At 63.4% G+C, this 19,406-nt stretch overlaps 1 protein-coding gene across 3 annotated transcripts; it reads left to right on the top strand.

Moving 5' to 3' along the window:
* Nucleotides 1-5,470: 5,470 nt before the first annotated feature.
* LOC114672209 (uncharacterized) lies at nucleotides 5,471-19,023 on the top strand. 3 transcript variants are annotated; one of them, XM_077961699.1, is made up of 4 exons: nucleotides 5,478-5,997; nucleotides 8,224-8,323; nucleotides 8,980-9,070; nucleotides 9,221-11,056. In XM_077961699.1, the coding sequence occupies exons 1-4, from the start codon at nucleotides 5,584-5,586 to the stop codon at nucleotides 9,285-9,287; spliced, it is 672 nt and encodes a 223-aa protein (XP_077817825.1). In that variant the 5' UTR covers nucleotides 5,478-5,583; the 3' UTR covers nucleotides 9,288-11,056. The 3 variants fall into 3 exon arrangements, 2 of the variants coding, with proteins under 2 accessions (XP_077817825.1, XP_077817824.1); XM_077961698.1 differs by having other exon boundaries at nucleotides 5,518-5,997; nucleotides 8,179-8,323; XR_003722423.2 differs by lacking the exons at nucleotides 8,224-8,323; nucleotides 8,980-9,070; nucleotides 9,221-11,056 and adding an exon at nucleotides 18,728-19,023 and having other exon boundaries at nucleotides 5,471-5,997.
* Nucleotides 19,024-19,406: the final 383 nt, after the last annotated feature.

Here is a 19,406-nt window from a genome sequence, read left to right on the forward strand (position 1 = left end):
GTCTGTCCCTTACGCGGCCACGGTGTGGCAGAGCATGCCAGGCAAGGGCACCGGAGGCTCAGGCCTCATGGCATGGGCCGTTTTTCGGAGATGGCATTGCCACTGCTGGCCTGGGATGGGACCTCCTTCTGTGCTGCCCCTAGACAGCCAGCCACGCACCAACTGGAGTCAGCTCAGCTCCTCTGCAGCCCCCACCCTGGTCAGGACCTAGCTTTGCCCCCCAGGGGTGTCTCACTCCCTTAAGGAGCATTCCAGGTCCTAGTGTTCCTCAGCACTGTGTCCCCGACCCCCACGGCTGCCTCCTGCCGCCAGGCTGGTCCCCAGTGAGGAGGTACTGGGGGGCTTCGGGGCTGCTGGGTCGTGTGTCCTGGTCACCCTCTGTCGGGGTGCCTGACCCTCCTCCCCAGAGGGCTGACTGGGGCTCCTCTGTGGTTTTGGGGCCCTGCCCAGGCACCCTGCCTGGCTTCAGGAGGTCAACTGCCTCAGGGCTCTGTGCTGCTGCTGCTGTTTTTCTTTCTGTTTAACAAAATAAACCCCACCAGCCGGCAATGGACTCTGCTCCTAACACTCATCCCTCCTCACCCTCAGAGGCCCTGCTGCTGGGCCCAGAGGTCTTCAGAACCTGGGATCGTGGACCCTCCCCTCCCAACAGCTCTGCAGGGAAGCCCGTGGGGTGCTCGTGGCTTGAGTGAACGGTTGGCTCCCATCCTGCTGGAGGAGGGGGCGCCTGCCAGGCCCAGGCCTCAGCTCTGAAGTCTGGGAAAGGCCCTCTGGCATCCTGCTAGGGTGCAGACCTGGCTGAGAACACTGTGGGGCAAACAAGCTCAGAACATCAGCCCCTGAGGGTTCCCCAGAACCCAGAGTCCCAGAGCTGGACAGCCGGCTGGAGGATCCCTTAGGTCCTGGGCGACCCCACGCCTGCCCACGGGATGAGGCAGCTTACGCTCTAGAAGGTGCCTCCCAAAATAAAACCTAGGCTCGGGGCCCTGAAGGGGGCCTGTGGGGCTTAGGACCAGCTGCTCTTCCCATCTCAGCCATGTCCTCCCCACCAGAACATCCCCTGCTCGCCTGGGCCCCTGGGCCTCACCCCAGCTAAATCCACCCGGGCCCCTCAGCTGGTACATAACAGGGAAGCTGTGTGTTCCGAGCCTCCCTCGGGGCTCAGGGAGGACGTGCCCACTTGTGCAGGGTGAGGGGCCAGCAGCTGCCTGGGGAGCGTGATGAAGGCCTCCAGGAATGCCCTTTATCTGAGGGTATCTGGTTGCCCGCCGGGATGCCGGGAAGCCGGAGTTCCAGCCCTCCCCTGACTCCTGCGAAAACAGAAATAGCTCAGGGAGATGGGACACAGTTGTCCACATCAGTCAAGAGGACCCAGCCAGCACGGCCGTTTCTGAACTCTTCTGACCTCAGGCTTTTCCAAGAGTCGCCGCCCTGAGGCCCCTCAGCCCCCAGCCAGGGAAGCTGCTAGGCCCTCTGGACCCCCCAGGAAGGGGCTGAGAAGGGGCCGCACTGATCATGCCGAGACCATTTCTGCCACCCCCAAGTTGTTGAGGTCCGAGCCTCTCCCGGCAGCATGGGGTGGGGGCACACGGGAAGCAGCTTCTGCAGGGGCCGCCTTCTCCCCAGGCTTCCTCACATTTGCCGGGGGTCCCCCGTCGCAGGCTCAGCTGCAGGCAGCAGACAGGGCCCTGGGTTGGCTGGGGGACCCTGGGGCGTGGAGGGGCTGTGAGGGGCTGCGGGTGTAGGAAGAGAAGCGCTCCTTGTCAGGGTTCAGGGACACAGCAGAAACCCAGGGCGCTTCTCACAGTGGGCAACCTGGATCTGAGACGGCTGGGGGGCCCCCGAGGACAGACGGGGTGGCCGGGTGGGGTGCTGTGGCGATGCAGGGTGGACCTCGTGAGCAGCGGGCTGGGCCTCACACGCTGGACCTCGTGCCTATCCATCAGGCTCATGGAACATTCTCGAAAAGGCCTGGGGGCCGGGGGCCGGGGCGTGGGCGTCCTGAGGAGGTGCGGTCTGTGGTGGACACGTAGGATTCTTGGTCTGCTTGAGGTGTGACCCCTCCCAGTCATGCCTGGTGTCATCACCATGGCAACACACCAGGGCAACACCGGGAGAAGCAGGAAACACAGGACAACAGACCCGTCTGGCTCCCCATGTCCCCTGGAGGGGGCAGGACGGTTGGGGAGAAGCCCTCTCGGAGGCCTCAAGCCAGCCCTGCCCCGCCCGCCGGGCTCGGACCACGCAAAGCACGTGTGGGGGGCAATAGGGGGTTTGGGCAGAGGTGGCCAGGTCCCCAGGCCCGGGTTCAGGGTCACCCAGGATCTTGGGATCTGGGGAGAAAGCAGTTTGGCCTCTCCCACACCCACATTCTGGGAGCTTCCAGGCGATTAGCGCCCTGGGCAAGCGTCCAGCCCCTTTAGGAGGCCTCTGTCTCCTTCCGCTACAAAGGAGCCCCCTGCCTCTCAGGACGTGGGGGTCTCAGGCTCATTTAGGAGTGCTGGGCTCGGCCACCAGGTCCCGGTCTCCAGGGACGCCGGCCTCAGCCTGCCTGGTGGGGGCAGCAGAGCAGTGCGGTCGGTCGGTCGGACGCCTCCCTCTCCCCGCTTGGGGGGCCTCCTGCCCCCAGCCCAGCCGGTTTGCTCCACATGGCGCCTTCCCACCACCCCCTCCCCCGGAATGCAGTCCCAGAACACAGGTCTGGAGCACACCCAGCCCCCGGGCAGCCCCACCCTCCTTCCGGGCAGCCTGCCCTCCCGGCCCTGGGCAGGGGGGGCTCAGGGCGTTGTCTGATGTCTGAGGTGGAGGCCGTCTTCAGGGTGGGGACTGTTGGGAACAGCTTAGAGAAGTTATGTCTGTCACCCACAGAGAAATCGAGTCAAGAGCCGGGTGTGTGGCGGCTCTGTTCTCCTCTCCCTAAGGCCAGGACCCGGCGGGTCTGGCAGCTCAGAGTCCGAGACCCCCACACCCAGGCTTGACCTCAGGAACTGTGTGTGCAGGACGCCCCCACCACCCAACCCAGGGCAGTGCCGCCGGTCAGAAAGGCCAGGGGCGGTGGTGGCCATGTTGTCCTTCCCCAGCTTAGCTGTCCACAGCCTGAGCCCTCCGTGAGGCCTAAATTCGGGTCTGAGTGAGAGGGCCAGGGGCCTCAGGCGTCATGGAAACCCGAGCCTTGGCAGCCGCGGCACCCACTCCAAGTTCCAGGGAGCGGGGTGCACGCGGGAGAGCGGCAGGAAGTGCTTCCCAAAGGCCCGGGTGTGCCCGAACCCTGCAGGCTGCACTAGAACGGCCCCTCCTGCCGGACCCCTCACCCCAGCCCTGCAGCTCCATCCCTGCAGGGCCTCTTTCAGTCACCCCCTCCCAGCCCCGGGTGGGAGGGAGGGAGCGCGAGCCTGAGCCTCCCCCAGCGAGGCCGCCAGGCCCCTGCTTTCCCGGCCTGGCGTCTGCTTTCTGTGTTAGAGGGATCGAGTTCGCCCCTCCTCGAGGGGCTGGGTCTTATCTCTGGGAAAGAGATTACAGAGTTTCTGACATTAAATTTTCATGCTGAACTTTTCAGCATGTAGTCTGAAAAGTGTTTTTTTCAAATAACACCTGGAGAGGAGGGACGCGGGAGGAAGTCAAGCCTGCTCGCCATAAAACTTTGAACTTGGGGGTGGAGGGACACCCTGTCAGGCGCCCCCTCCCCGCCCCGCCACAAACGTCTCCCACCCTCCCCCAGCATGAGTTATTGATTCCGGCCGTGAGAGCCTCCTCCAGCCCCCACCCCCTCCCCGGGTCTGCTCCAGCCCAGCCCCCTGCAGCTGCCCTTGGCCTGGCAGTGGGCGCCATGCCGCTGCGTCCCCTCCACCCACCCGCCCGTGGTCCACTCAGCCCAGGCCCTGCTCTCCCCATTTTTTCTTTGTTCTGTGCGGGGCTCTGGAAAGCCCTGCACGTGTTTGCTGGAGCCCCGCAGGCCAGCCGTGGAATCTCCGGCCGTCTGCGGGCCACAGACTCCGAAGGGCCTGCTCTTTGTGTCCTTTGGTACTTGAAGGGGCTCTCTTGGAAAATCCAGCCTTGAGCTTGTCTTTTGGGTCATTTTGGGGATTTGCAAACATGGAGGCATGAAAGGCCACCTTGCTGACCCTGTCCCCCGTTGTTACGTCGCGGCCAGGGTGCTGCGGCACCCGATGGAGCCCAGGAGTCCTGGCAGGCAGAGGGAGCTAAGGGTGGCAGGGGTGGGGCAGCCAGCGGGGCTCCCCCAGGGCCTTCCTCCAAGTGCCTCAGCCTCCTGAGCGTCCCGATCCAGGCCAGGTCCTGGTGACTTTGCTCCTCTGCACCCTCACATCTGCCACTTGTCCCTGTCCTCCCCGGGCCCTGGCTTGGCCACAGCCCTGCTTCCTGTCCAGCCTTTCCATCTGTCTCTCCCCAGTGCTGTGGCCACTCCAGCCCATACTTCTCGCCGTTCAGGAGCCAGCCCCTGCAAGGCCGCCTTAGCCCAAGCCGCCAGCCCGATGCCAGCCCTTCCACCCAGCGCCCCTCCACCTTCCAGCCACATAGGGGGCCCCCAGTGTGCCCCTGGAACTCCTCTCTCTTCCACACCATCCACCTCCTGACACTGCCTGGGCTCTGGTCCGGCCCGCAAGAACACAGTACCACTTTCCGGCCACCCCAGGCCCTGGCTCGGCTGCCCTTCGCCCTCCGGCGTCCTGCTCTGCAGCTGGGGCCTCTCCGGCCCTGCCCTCCACCGCCTCACAACACACTTTCCTTGGGGGATATTGCACTGCATCCGCCCACCACCCCCGTGCTCTCCGGGGCCCGCTGCACAAGGGATGCTCACGAACTGGGTGAGGGGACAGAGGAGCCGGGACAGAATGCCCCCGGGGCCCAGCCCTCTGCCTTGCACCAGCCACCCAGCCTGCCTCGGGCCCAAGTCCACTCCCAATTCCTTCCTCTCACCTGGGATCCCCAACAGACCCCACACCCAGCCTGGCCATCCCAACTCTGTGGCTCCCGGACATTGCCGGGTCCCTCCTTGGCCCGTGACCCTTAGCGAGTGACACGTCAGGACAGAGAGGGCAGCTGAGGGCACAATCCCGGATCTTCCTGCTGCTCACCAGCCCTCCACTTTCAGGGAAGACCCTCAGGGTCTGCCTCTGGGTTCCTCCCCACCTCCTCAAGGCCCCTTCTCTGCAGTCTTGGACCAAGGCTGGCAGGCACGTGGGGCCACCCCAGGTGAGCGCTCTTGTCCTCCTTCCCGGTGAGAACTAGGGGCAGAGGAAAGGGGAACAGAGCGGGGACCGCACTCAGGTCAGAGGGTCAGGTCCATCCACTTTCCTTCTTCCCCTGCTCAGGGTCTTGGAGGAGGTAGGGGAGGTAACAGCCACCTGGGCAGGGCACCGGATGAGGGAGGATGCTAACCTCCAGTGGCAGGGCAGTGAGTGTCCGGGGCGTGCCCGTCCCCGGATGCCCTGGAAATGGGAGATGGGCCGGCCGTGCCCCAGGCTGGGCAGTGAGTGAAGGCCCCATGCTCCTTCCTGTCCCCCGGGCCTGGCTTGGCCTGTGGGGCTTGGCGGGTCAGCACTTTCTGCAGACTCCACACACAGCATGCTCAGCTGGCTAGCTAGTGCCGGACCCGCTGTAGGGAGAGGCAGCCAGGGCTCCAGGGCCGCCCCGCACCCCACATCGTGCCGGGCACCGCCATGTTCCCCTCCTACACGCTGCGCCACGCGGCTGGCCCGCCCTCCCTCCCCTCCTTTGAGACTGCTTTCCCCGTCCCTCGGGTCTCTCACCTCTCCCTGCCCTTTATTCTCCCCTCACAGCCCTCCCAGACACCCAGCAAGGAGCAAAATGGCCAGGGCAGCACCCCCTGTTTCCGGAGAACTGCAGCAAGGGGTGGACGACCTGGGGGACCAGGGACCCCAGACCCGCCTGGAGCCCTGGGGGTGGCCACAGCCCCGGGAGGGCTGGATCCGGAGGACTGGCCAGCAGGATCGCTCAGGATGGAAGTCTTCTATTCAAGTAAGACCTTGGCATCCTTGGTGTCGGCTCCCCAGTCCCCCTACGCTGCCTTGTGGGAAGATTCTCATGTGCCAGCTGCAGACCCAAAGTCCAGGCCAGATGGGGCTTTGAGGGGCACAGAGGGAACCCCCGGTCATACAGTGAAGAGAGCAGCAATGCACGGCCACTCAGTACTGCAACATGGTGGGCTCCAGGGCAGACGCCAGGAGCCCAGGCCCCGGGATGGGGCCACTGGCTTGGCTTGGCTACACGGCAGCCCCGCCCGGCTCTAAAAGCAAGACCTTCAGGGCCTCCAGGTGAACTCTGACCATCCCTGGATACAATGTTTCCTCCAGCCCTTCCCATGGCAGGATACCTTGCTCCCCACCTGGCCCACCTGTCCTGCCACCTCCCACACCTCCCCCGGCCACCATCTCCATGGCCCAGAGCTCCTCCCAGCCTGGTCTCACCTTCTGACCAGCTTGCTGCAGTTTGAGATGGGACCAGGAAGGAAAGAGAAGGTTCTGGGAGGAGGAGGAGGCTGCCAAGTGGCTGGGGCCAGGGCCAGCCTGGCAGGCGGGAGACTGGGAGAATGGAGACGGGTGGGGAACCAGGTAGACATGTAGAGAAATAGAATGAGTTTTGGGAGAGGGCAGAGACCAGGAGACAGAGAGCGGCCTGGAGGAAAGGGCCTGACCCTGAGGGAGGAAGGGAGGGCTTGGGGGAAACAGTGCACCCCGGAGGCCCAGGAGGGGTGATCCTGATGGAGAGAGGGGGCCGCCCTCGGGAAGAGGCATGCGGGGAGAGGAAAGGAGAGCTGCACTTGCAGAGGGGGCTGTGGGGAGAGGGGCTCTGCCATCCCTTCAGCCGAATGGGTGTCATCTTCCTGAACATAGAACAGAACCAGGATGCCATGTTCTAATGCCCGTGTGTCCCCTGGCCAGGAGTTTGGGCAGGGCTGGGCTCTGAGCAGGCAGGACTGCCCTCCTGAAGCAGGCGCGGAAGGAGCATTTGGGGATGTAAAAGACTCGTGTCCGCACCCTGCAGCTGGTGGGGTGGGAGGGCGAGCTGCCTGCAAGGTGGTGGGGGGCAGTCTGGGGCGGCTCTTGAGGACACACAGCTACTTCTCAAGGCCAGGGCTCTGGGCACTGGGGTCCAGGAGAGAGTTTTGCTCTGCCCATGGCCAGGAGGTAGGTGCCCAGATGCTACTCTGTGGTGGAGTGAGGGGACCTTATCCCCCGAGGGTCCAGAGGATGCCCAGCCCTGCCAATGGGCCTTGAATAACTCCATCAGAAGAGGTCTGGAGCCCCAGGGCCATTCCCTGATTCCTATCATTTTCCCAGGACGTCCTCCCTCACCAGGTCGGCTCCCAGCTCCCCTTGGAGTGAGGAGGGCCGGACCTCACTGAGTCCATCGCAGACCCCAGCTGTCTGGGCCAATGGCTCCCCGTCTCCTCTCTGGGCTTGGTCCTCTTGTGTGAGGGGTCACGGCCCAGGCACCTATCTCCTCTGGGTTGAGGCTGGAGGGCATCTGAGGGAAGCTCTCACGACTGCAAAGCCTTGCTGTTGATCTCAAGTGCCCAGGTGGAGGTGGCAGGAGGAGGGTGGAGGAACCGAGACCGGATCCGTAGCGGGCGATTCTGTTGAGCCTTCAATTCCCTGGACGGATTATTTGCTTAAGTCAGAACTCCCAGCCAGATGGGGTTGGGGCTGGGAGATCAGGGTGTCCTTTCCTGGACAGGTCTGCTTATCCCAAGGACCAGTTAGCAGCAGCAGAGCCTCGGCAGGGGCTTGCTCGTCCTGGGAGCAGGGGCGAGCTTGTCTGCTCGGAGGGGCGCCCTCCTGGGCTCCGGGACCTTGGGCAGGGGCCGGCTCTGTTCTCCATCTCCGAAAGCCAAGGTGGGAGGCAGCGTCTGGAATTAGATGGGGTTGAGGATGCTTCCTGATTGGGAGGGGTTTGCTCCTCCCTGGGACCACAGCAGGACTCTTGGAGCACCAGGATCCCAGCCGGGGCCAGTGGGGAGGGATGGCCATTTCTAAATGAGGCTCCGGGTACTTGGTGGCCCACGGAGCGGGGCTCTGGGATTGCCTCCTGCGAGCGGCCATTGAAGCGGGAGGCATCACCCCCACCGGTGTCCTCAGCTGGTCCCTCCTGGAGTCCTCAGAGCCCTCGGTGGGCTCTCACCTGTCCCTCCATGGCCAGGGCTGGACAAGTGACTCTTCAGGAGCTATGCTGTTCCACCCCCAGAGCTCCAGCCTGGACGCCTTGGAACTGACCTGTCCTGAGCTGGACAGCCAAGACGTGGTGGTGGCGGCTGTGCTGGGCTCCAGCTCATGGTGGCCTCCAGGTGGGCACTGGGGCCTTAGGGGACAGGGTTGCTTTTCATGGTTCGGCTGAGGGGATGGCAGAGCTGTCCTGTATTCCGCCTCCTCTGCCCATGGATGCGGCCGCATGTGGGTCTCCATCTTTGTCCCATCCTTGACCATCTCACTAAGACTCAGGGAGCCACAGTGGCCGCTCCCCCACTAGCTGGCTGGGAAAAGGCCCACAGTGCTGAGCACACACCAGGGCGGCCGGGGATTGATCACTGCCTGAATGTCCCCAGACGGATGCCCGTGTGCCCTTGGGCAGCCTTCCCCTCGGACAGGCTGTCCAGGCTGGGAAACCCTAAGCCAGAGGGATTAAGAAGAAAGGACAGAGTTGACTGTCCCCTTGGCGAATTTGTGCTTCATTTAGGGTATATTTGCTCAGTGGTCAAAACACAGAGGTGATGGTGCTAAGGGTCCAGACACGTTCCATCTGCCTGGCCAGCCTCCTACAGATCCCCAGCCCCGTCCAGCCCTGCCCGCCGCGCCCCGGGCCTGCCTCTCCCCTCACAGCCATCCTGCACATTCCGGTGTCCCAGTGGCGATGGGGGGTGGGGTGGGGGAAGGGTCCCCAATACACCAGGGGGTGCACGGACCCTCAGTATGGGTGCTGAGGCAGCTCTCTGTGGAAATGCAGGATTGGGTCAGGACCCCAGAGCCATGCAGGGCCCTCTGCCCCCAGCCAGGACTCTGAGTCCCTCTTGCCAGCCTCTGCTGCTCCGTGAGAGGTAGGAGCTACCAGCCTGGGGTCCAGGCCAGGCACACTCAGGATGCCTGCCTGGGGTCTGAGCATGTCCTCCCCATGGGGTCTGAGCAAATCCTATCCATGGGGTCTGAGCACGTCCTCCCCATGCTGAGACCAAGTGTCCTTCTTGCAGGTCGAGGATGTTGCTAGGATGCAGCTTGAAGGCACCCCAGCCTCCCCGGAGCTCCCCCTCTTCATAGCCTGGGGTGTGGCTGGATGGTCTGGGGTCCTGGGTGCCTTGAGATGCTGGCCCCAGAGTCTACTCAGCGTTGTCATCAGCTGGAGGCTCCCCGGGGCCTGTGCCGGAGGTGGAGAGCAGGGAGAAGCAGCAGGGTTCTCCCCAAGGTGGGGTTGCTGGGAAGCACCATCCCACCTGTCAGACTGGCCCGGACTGTAGACACCCCAGGTGACCTTCTGGAAGGACAGAGGGACCCCAGCTGATGAGAAAGGACCAGAGTCTGACCTCTCACCCCTCCTAAGCTCTGAACTCCCTTTGACTTGCCTGACCTCCAAGTCCTTCTGGGGCCGAACCCTCTGCAGATGCCCCTCCTGGGCCCTGGGGTGGGCCCGGCTCAGCTCTCGGTTGTGGCTGAAGGCCCCGGGGCTTCAGTGATGGCTGGAAGAGGGGGTGGGGCTCTCCAGGCCTGGGGATTGGCAGTTTTTTCCTCCCCTCTTCTCAAACTTTCAGACTGGACCACTTAAGAATAATGAGGTCCAGGTGGTCCCACGTGAGCCTGGATCCTCACTGGCTGCGGGGACGAGTCTCCCCTGCCCGTCCCACCTCCCGTCGGGAGCAGCTAATGACAGCCAGAGGCTGGAAGGTGAAGCTCCCCTCGGCTGTCAGGCGGGCTGCAGGGCAGGGGCTGGGCAGGCCAAGGGCGCCACTCTCTTGCCCAGGCCAGGGCACGCGATCACTACACCACCCCCCTCGTGGCCGTCTGTCCAGCCAGGGCCCTGCTGCAGGTGCTCCCCGTGGGACCACAGGGAGAACAGTCAAGACTTCTGCCTCTTTGCTTGAGCAGGGCTGCCTCCCCATCTCGTCTACTGGCAAGGAGGCTGGCAAGTCGGCTGGGCACCTTCAGGGAGCTTCAGTTTGGGAGAGGGAGGAGTTCCGAGGTGGACGGTGGCGATGGCTGCGTGGCAGTGAGAAAGCACTGAGTGCCACTGATGTGTGCGCCCAGTGGCTCAGTGGCTAAAATGGCTGAATGGCTCAAATGTCTCAGTGGCTCAATGGCTAAAATGGCTCAATGGTTGAAGGGGCTAGTTTTGTTACGTATTTTCACCATGATAAAACAAAACATGTCCAAGGTGCCATAGGGAGGGAGGAGCCCTCAGAGCACCCGTCTGCCATCTCCCATCCACCAGGCAACATCCTTCCACTGGCTCTCTGGGAGGGGTTCAAGGCCTGCAGCCTCCCTGTGGTCCTCATCTGCCTCCAGGAGATTCGCTCCCTCTCTCCTGCCCCAAAGCCCTCGAGGCAGCCCTGCCCTTGGTCCCTGCAGAGCAAGCGGCTCAGCTTTGGCCCAGGGCAGCTGTGGCCTCCAGGGGCAAGATGTGGGGACTCACAGTGTTCGAAGGCCACCCGCCCCGAGTACGTGAGCTCCAGTGCCTCTGAGGCACAGAGCAGGCAGCACGTGTGGACAGCAGTGGGAGACACAGCGCAGCCACCAGGGCAGCCCCCAGGGCAGCCCCCAGGCAGACGGCGGGCCTGGAGAGGGCGGGAAAGCACAAGAAAGGGTCTCCTTTGGAGACGGAGAGGTCAGTCAGGCAGGAGAGGGGTCACGGTGCTTGAGGTGCAGAGAGAGGATGATGGAATGGAAAATGGAGGGTGACTTGTCGGGGACAGGCGCAGGGCCGCAGCTCAGGCAGGCCCACTGGCTACGTGGTTTTGGGTTCCATCCTGGCAGGCAGGGGAGAGAATTCTGAATTCTTTAATGAAAAGGATAGTTGAGGACAGGAAAAAAGAAAAGAAGGCCGGGTGCGGTGACTCACGCTTGTAATTCCAGCATTTTGGGAGGCCGAGGCGGGCAGATCACCTGAGGTCAGGAGTTCAAGACCAGTCTGACCAATATGGTGAAACCCTGTCTCTGCAAAAAATGCAAAATTAGCTGAGCGTGGTGGTGCATGCCTCTAATCCCAGCTACTCAGGAGACTGAGGCAGGAGAACCGCTTGAACCTGGGAGGCAGAGGTTGCAGTGAGCCGAAATCGTGCCGTTGCACTCCAGCCTGGGCAACAAGAGTGAAACTCAAAAGAAAGAAAAGAGTAGTTGAAAATGGGTGCCAGACAGCCGCATGTCAGGGCCCCGAGGAGGAAGGGGTCAGAGTGGAGGGAGAAAGAGCAGGCTGGCCAGGCTGTGGGAGACCGCCAGCGGATGTTGCCTGGCAGGTGGAGGAACAAAGGCAGGGCCTGGTGAGGATGGCCTGAGGGCTAATTGCACAGCTCACCGCTCACCCATGCGGGAAGGCTGTGGCCTCAGGGCCCCGCCTGGCCTCCAGATCTTCACATCCAGCGATAAGGGCTGGTTGCGTAATCATGGACGTATTGAGACGTGCACAGGCGAGGAGAGCTGGCCGTCCCAGGAGAGGGGAGGCCTGGGGCCCGCCATCCGGTCTTGCCTCATCACTCCCCACCAGGTGGAGAAGGCCCGGTTATCAGCAGCGAGCCTGCCGGCTGTTTCTAGTTCTCTGGAGCCTGGAGATCTTCACTCCTGGACCCAGAGCGACAGCCGTGGGAGAAGGCGTCATAGCCACCACTGTGTGCACCTGGCCAGGCTGCCCTCGGGCTCTATCCATCTGTCCTCTCCTGCGTCAGAGCCACCACCTGACAATCAGCCCCACTGTAGCCCCTTCCGGGAGGGCACAGAGCCCTGGGCAGCACCCCTCCCTCCCGGTTTGTGGTACGTGCAGGACATGTCTGTGCAGCCCGGGGGTTCTGTGGCACTGGCTCGGCCCTATGCTGGTGCCCTGATGGGTAGGAATCTGGGCCGATACCTTGGTGCCCACATTCCAAGCCAGGTGGCCACAGCATGGCCCAATGGGCATCCTCAGCAGAGCCAGTGGCAGGGGGGCTCAAGTGACTGCTGCTGGGGGTCCCATCTGATTCTCTCCAGGGCCAGAGATCCAGGGAGGGCGTGGAGCGGGGCTGTGGTGGGGGCTGTGGGTGGCCTCCCCTCGCCGCTTTCCCATGACGCCTCTGTAATCGGGGCTCTTACCCCTGGGTCCCAGTACCTCACAGCTGCCTGGACGCAGCCCCGCCCTTGCATGGGCCTGTGGGGAGGCCGCAGCAGTCCTTTCCCATGGCTGGGAGGGGGCCGCGGGTGGGGGGCAAGGAATTTGAGGAGGAAACAGCAGTGGCCTGAGAATTTAGAAAATGCATCCAACTGCTTGGACTCTTGGGAAGAAGCTGGCAGGAGGATTAGGAGAAGTGGGGGATGATTGCACGGTCCTGGGTGGGCCGTGACTGATGGGGCAGCCGGGGTCTGCAGCATGAGGAGGGGAGCCTTGTCTGTGCCGAGAAAGCAGCTGTCCCCATCCCTCAGCCTGTGTCCCGCTGGCCTCGGCTGCCAACCGGAGACCTCTGACCCCCGGCCGGAGCGGGAAGCCAGATTCTGGCCCTAGATCCCCCCGACCTTGCCTGGTGACAGAGACATGGGCCCCTGTGCTGGGCCTCTCATCCTCATCTGTAAAATGGGGTTTGGGAATGTGTGTTGAGTGGGTGGGGGACCTCGGAAGTCGCCGGTTGCTCCTAGAATCCATGGGCCACCTCTTGCATCTCAGACCAGCTCCACCTCCTCTGCCCGCTACCCACCTCTGGGGGTCCTGAGTCTCTCCATCCAGTGAAGGAGAGGGCTGAGAGCAGGGGTGTACGTGCCACGAGGGTGCCCACCTGGGAGGAACAGCGTGGCCGTGGGAGCCCTCTGGAGCACAACTGCCCTGCCTCGGGGCTGGAGCTGTTAGGTCTGCATGGTCCCCGGGCCGAGCCTCCCGACCGCTGTTCAGGCCCCCGGGCCGAGCCTCCCGACTGATCTTGGAGGTAGTTACACAGCTCATCACGGGCATGGGCCTGGGTAAGATCAGCAGCTGCTCGGAGCGGCCGGGGGGCTCGAGGCGCCTCCTCTGTTCCCCACACAGCCCCTCAGTCATGCCCTGGCCACCGGTGGACAGCTTTGCTCCACTTGGCCGGACTGGCCCCTTCTGGCCTTAACTCTTTAATTCTCCTGTGCTTTTCTACCTCTGTCCTGGGGTCCCTGGGCCTAAAGAGATGGCCACCCCTCCCCATGGACCTAGGAGAGCCCCCAGGGCTCCACTGGTGATAGGTAAATGGAGTCGTATCCTGCAGCCCTGTCCCCATCCCAGTGCCCGGTGGAGGCATAATGGGATAATGCGATTACAGCTGCTCCCACCAGGCCCGGGATGGTCTGCAGCAGAAGCAGAAAATCACTCCGGCCATGCTCCAGTGGGGACAGGAAGGCTCACCCAGCCCCTGTCGCCCTGGGAAGCTGGGCACTGTGGGTGCAGCTGTTCCAGTGGGCAGGGCTGCTGGGCCCCCGGGGGCAGACTGTGAGTTGGATTTCAACCAAGAAAGCAGGTCTTGGTGGGGCCAGCAGAGGGGGTGTGGAGTGGCCCCATGGATGGCGTTGCCTCGACCCTTGGCTCCTGGCGTTTGCTCAGCTAACTTTGCAGACGAGACGCTGTGTGCAGAGACACAGGCGATAAGGATGGGGTCGTTGGCTTCTGAGCACCGCCCCCCCTGACCCGTGGCCTTCACTGGCCTCATCCCTGCGCCCCCACCAGCCTGGGCCCTGCTCCCTCCATGCCATTGTCTCCTTCTGGAACTTTCTGAGCAGTGCCTGTGAAAGGCGGCCATGCCTTGCTTTTCCACCATTTAAGAGCTTTCTGCACCCACCTAGGAGAGGGGCAGGCGTGCCTGTTTGGTGGCCCTGGGGCTCCCGCAGCTGCCTCTACCCCTCAGCCTCCTCCGTGGGGTGTAGAAGAGTTCTCTGCGAAGGTCCTCAGCCCAGGCAGCCCTCGAAGTGCTGGGCCTTCAGGCACAGGGGAGGGCGGCTCAGGGACCAGCGGCAGATGTTGGTGCCTGCCCCTGCAGTGGGGTGCCCCGTGCTGAGACAGCATGCACAGGGGACACTCCGGGCCTCGGTCCACCCTTCCTGTGGCAAATGAGGTGCTCTGCGGGGCTTCTAAACTCTTCACCCTGGCCTTCCCACGGGTCCCTCTGGACAAGGGATGACCGGGGTGCAGGGGAAGCCGATTCCCAGCCCGTAGCAGAGCAGCTGTAAATGTGGGAAATGCCAGCTACATGCGTCTGCTCCACTACGCTTAACTCAGCACAAGGAGCTTCCTGGGCCTTTGATGTCCCAGGACCTATGGACTTTAGTGCTTTGTGGGCTGGGAGACGGGAAGCCGGAGCTCTGGGGCCGAGTCGCAGCCCCTTTCCCTCTGCAGTGCTCTGAGGGTGGCAGAGGCAGGTCCAGGCCTTGGGGACCTGGGGCCAGGGCCCCCAAGGGGAAGGGAAGGGACCCATGGGGAGGCCAGGGTGAAGAGTTTAGAAGCCCCGCAGAGCACCTCATTTGCCACATGGACAGTGGACCGAGGCCCGGAGTGTCCCCCGTGCGCACTGTCTCAGCACGGGGCACCCCGCTGCAGGGGCAGGCACCGACATCTGCCGCCGGTCCCTGAGCCGCCCTCTCCCGTGCCTGAAGGGGCGGAGGACCTGTGCAGAGAACTCTTCTGATATCCTGCCCACGGGGAACTGACGATGGGACCCCCAGGAGAGGGAATGGGGGGATGTCCCCGCACCTTCAGGCGGTCGGTGCTGGTGAGGTCTGGCACCCAATAGTAAGCAAAGGAGGGGCTGTTTCCAGGAAGCCCCAGGGGCATTCCAGGGTCAGGGGAAGGGGCCAAGGGGGTCTGGCGAAAGCATGAGGCAAGATTTGGAAACCAGGCTCCAGGGCAGGGTCAGGGCCAGGGTCAGGGGCAGCCCTCGGATGGCTCTGCTGTCGTCCATTCAGAGTCTCCTGTCCAGTTCCTGGGCTGGGGGTGGGGGTCGCACAGAGGACCACGGGCAGCCAGGCAGGAGCAAGGGTCACCAGGCACGTGGCAGGGGACGGGCCTCCCGGAAATCATCCAGGCCAGGGACCTTGGAGCCGGCTTTCCCCCAGCCCCAGGGACCCAGCCTGGAGGGTCTGGGGGATCAGGGGACTGAGGACTCTTCACACAGGCCGGGTGGGGCAGGGGCTCGGGCTGGCCCTGCTGAGCTTGGGTGGCTGGAGTCCTCCAGGGGGACTCCCTGGAGGCAAGGGCGCGGAGAGAGCTGGGGCAGGCCAAGGCAGACAGCAGCCCACCGCAGGCAGGGGTCTGACAGGGGCAGTGGCGTGAGGGCTGGCCTGGGGCGCGGCGTGCGCACGGGAGCGTGTGTCTGCTGGACTCCAGCGAGGTGCTGTAGCCAGCTAGCCAAGACAAGCTGTCGCTGCGGGTGTCTGACCGGCGGGGCCCTGGCTCGGGGGGAGGTGGCGGCACCCCACCGGGGACACAGTGAGGCCCGGAACAGAGCCCAGAGCCTGGCTGCCGCGCCCTGACCACGATGGCCGGTGCCTCCCCAGGCTGCACCTCCGGGCCCTGCCCCCACCAGGGCCCTGCCCCCACCAGGGGCTGTGCAGGGTCTGGGAAGGGTACAGCTGTTTGCCTCCCCACATTCCAGACACCGGGTCAAGCAGAGTGGGAGGGCTGTTTTTCTTTACAAATGTCATCTGAAAACAAACACTTACTGGCTCTGCCCGGCTGCCCCGACCCCTGGGAGAGTGGGGGCAGGGACCAGGCCTGGCCACCCCCGTCCAGGTGGCTGGAGACTCTTCCAGGCCAGAGTGGCCTCTGACCCTCCTTTGCTGCCCGTGCCAGTCAGGCCAATGTCTTCCCTGGCCAGAAGGCTCTGGCCTCACCCCATTTGCCACCCAGAACTGGGGAAGGACCCGCCTGGCCCGGCCAGTGGCCCCTGAAGCCGTCTTTCTCCCACGGGCCGTCCCTGGCTCAACCCTGTGCCCAGGGCACGGTCAGCCCCAGTGGGTCTCTCTGTGGAGGGAAGGGCTGCCTGGGATATCTGGGGGCGGTGAGGGGGCGTCCCAGCCGCAACCCTTCCCTGGGCCTCATGTGGGCACCACCCCTCCCTTACACGCTGGGCTCTGGGAGCGGGTGGGGCCCTCCTCCGCCGGAGCTGTGAGGTTTTTCTTCCAGAGGGCTCGCACAGGGGTTCCCGCCCACAGCCTCGGCTTGGAACCTGAGGGCTCTGAGGCTTCCTGGGGGGTTGTGCGGCCTTGCACTGTGGGTCCTCCCAGCTGGGCAGCCCTCTGCGGAGGCAATGTGGCACTTTGTCCTCTTGGAGCAAAAAGCAGCCCCTGCACCGTCCCTCCCAGGGTCCATCCCAGGACCCCAGGGACCACCCGGGGGTCCAAGGGTGGTAGGGACTGCCCTCCTGACGAAGCTTCTTTGCACTCCTGCTCACTGTGCTTTGCCCCCAGGTGCACCAAGGGATCCTGCAGGAAGCCTGTGGGCTGGGACTGGGGGATGTGTCTGGGGAAGCAGTGTCTAGACCCTGGCCTGCCTGAGGGCTGGGAGCTTGGACCACAGGCCTCAGGAGTCAGGAGAGGGCCACCACTCTCCCTTCCCCTCGCCACGGTGGTCCCAGGCAGGAGGGAGCAGGCAAAGCAGCAAAGCAGGCACGGGCTTTGTGGCACACACTGGCCCTGGGTCTTTGGCTGGGCTAGGGTCACCTGAAGCTGGTGCCTGTAGGCGCCATTTTCTGGATGCTCCCCTGGTTTCTCAGTGCTGTGGGGAGGGGGAATGCCCCATGCTTCCTGCCCTGTCTTCGCCTGCCCCCACCCCAAGCTCCACTGGGTGGGGAGGAGAGGGGCACCTCCGTGGGACTCAGCTATCCCCCGAACTCCCACAGGAGCTCCAGGCCCAGAGTCCCCAGGAGGGAGCAGCCGGCAGCACCGTTTCCGCCGTGGAGATGGGGCGTCCTGGCTTGAGTTCACTCCTTTCCAGGTGGAGCTGATGCCTTGAGACCAAGGCCAGGCCCCCCAGGCCCCAGGGCTCTGAGGCACTTTCTTGGGTCGGTGTGCTGGATGGAAGTAGGGCTGTATTTCCTAAGTCCTTCCAGGCAGACCTGGCCTCTGGAGGTGAGAATTTGCTGGGGCCTGTCCTGGGTGAAAGAGGAAAACCAGCCTTGAGGATCATCTCACAGTCCCCTCTGTCCCTCAGGACGTGTGGAACGTGGTGGAGCCACAGAGTAGGGGAACGGGGACCTCCTCAGGTGCATGGGGGTTGGGAGGTGGGTGCAAGACCCCCCGTCTCACTGAGAAGGGACTTAGAGAGTTAGATGGTGTTTCTGAGTCAGGACGGCAGGCTCAGCTGACCTCGTCCCAGAGGTGCCCAGCGAGGGCCAGGACACGGCATCCCCGCGGGGCACACGGCAGGACGCGGCATCCCCGCGGGGCACACGGCAGGACGCGGCATCCCCGCGGGGCACACGGCAGTTCATCCTCAGAGACACTGTGTGTGGGAGGGAGGAGAAGCCCACACCTCTCTGAGGCAACCTTCAGGACCGCCAGGGGCCCCTGAGCACCCCACCCACCTTCCCCCGGCGCCCAGGCGGGGCGGTGCTCTCTGCCCTCCTTTGAGCTCTGCAGTATCCTGGGACTTTGAACCCTCTGTCCTGCTCGCTCTGTCTGTGCTGGGGAGTGGGCAGGAGTGGACAGACAGAGATCTGACCTTCTCCAAGAGTCCCAGCCATGGGAGCCTTCACCTTCTAGAAAGTTCCTCCTGTTTCTCTGTGCCTACCACGAGGCTCATCCTCACACCTGAGGACTGTCTCCCTGCTGGTAGGCTCACCGCGTGGAGGAAAGGGGGCCTCTGGTTGCCTTCCCCACAAGCACAGACACACACAGTGTCACGGGGCAGTTGAGACTATGTTACCGAGCCCAGCGGGCAGCCTGGGAGCATATCCTGGTGTGTCACCTTCCTGGCTGCAGGAGCTCAGGGACAGCCGTAATCACCCTGTGCCTCAGTTTCCTCATCTGTAGAATGGGACCTGTTTGCATGAGGCACCGGGGCAGAGCCTGGAACCCGCGAACCCGAGAGCAGTCGCCATCAGGCAAATGTGCACTTGAGCAGGGACGTCTCCCCTAGTCCGGCCCTGCAGTTCTGGTGGTCAGAGCACACCTGTCTCCTGGCAGCTGGAGGCCACAGTGCCCCCGAGTTTGGGACATGCCCTTCTCTGCATATCCGTGCCACTTCCTCAAGGCTATCGGCCAGCCCCTCCCGCCCAAGGCACCCCATGGCACCTCCTGGGAGATCTTCAGACCCAGGGCAGGTGGGGACTGGGTCTGCCCTTCCTTGGGTGCTCCATATCTGTTATGGGCACGGACTGTGAGCTGGTGCCAAGAAGGACAGTGGCATCAGGCCAGGCCAAACTGCCACACACAGCTGGCAGCAGGGCCATTGATCGCAGACGATCAGGCTTCAGGCTGTCTGACACGGGCTCTCTGCTCCTCCTTGGACAATTGTAGCATTCAAGTGTTAAATCGATTTTTAAAAATAAATTTTTCTACTTTTTTTTTTTTTGAGACAGGGCGTCACTCTCTTGCCCAGGCTGGAGTGCAGTGGTGCGATCATGGCTTGCTACAGCCTCAACGCCCTGGGCTCGCACGATCCTCTCGCCTCAGCCTCCCACAGAACTGGGGATGCAGGTGCCTGCCGCTGCGCCTGACTGGTTTTTGGTAGAGATGGGGTCTCACTGTGTTGCTCAGGCTGGTCTCCAACTCCTGGACTCAAGCTGTCTGCCCACCTTGGCCTCCCAAAATACTGAGATTACAGGTGTGAGCCGCCTCACCTGGCCCCAAATAAAACAATTTAAAAAGGAAAAAAGTGTATGTGTGGCGGGAAGAGGAGGGCGAGGCCCGGAAAGGAGCTGAAGGAAACAGACCCACGCAGAACAGCTGGCATCCACGCCCACCTCGACGCTCCCATCCCTTCACCTCGGAGCCAAGCAGGCGCTGGGGGGCGCGGGGAGCTTCTGGCCTTTCTGGTGAAGTGACTCTTTTCTGGAACTTTCCAAACATCCTCCCCCACCCGCAACGCCTCCCACCGCCTTTCCTTCCTTCTTTCTCACTCCCTTCCTTATTCCTTATTGTTCGTCACAGACAAAGTCCCTGGGTAGGAGTGTGGGCAGCTGCCATTTGGGACCCATGGGGGCCTCCCGCCATTGGGCAGCCCCTCTCCCTGGCTTGTGGGGAGGCTGAGGTGAGCCC

The sequence above is a fragment of the Macaca mulatta genome, chromosome 14 (assembly GCF_049350105.2).
Source record: "Macaca mulatta isolate MMU2019108-1 chromosome 14, T2T-MMU8v2.0, whole genome shotgun sequence".
Classification (NCBI taxonomy): Eukaryota; Metazoa; Chordata; class Mammalia; order Primates; family Cercopithecidae; genus Macaca; species Macaca mulatta.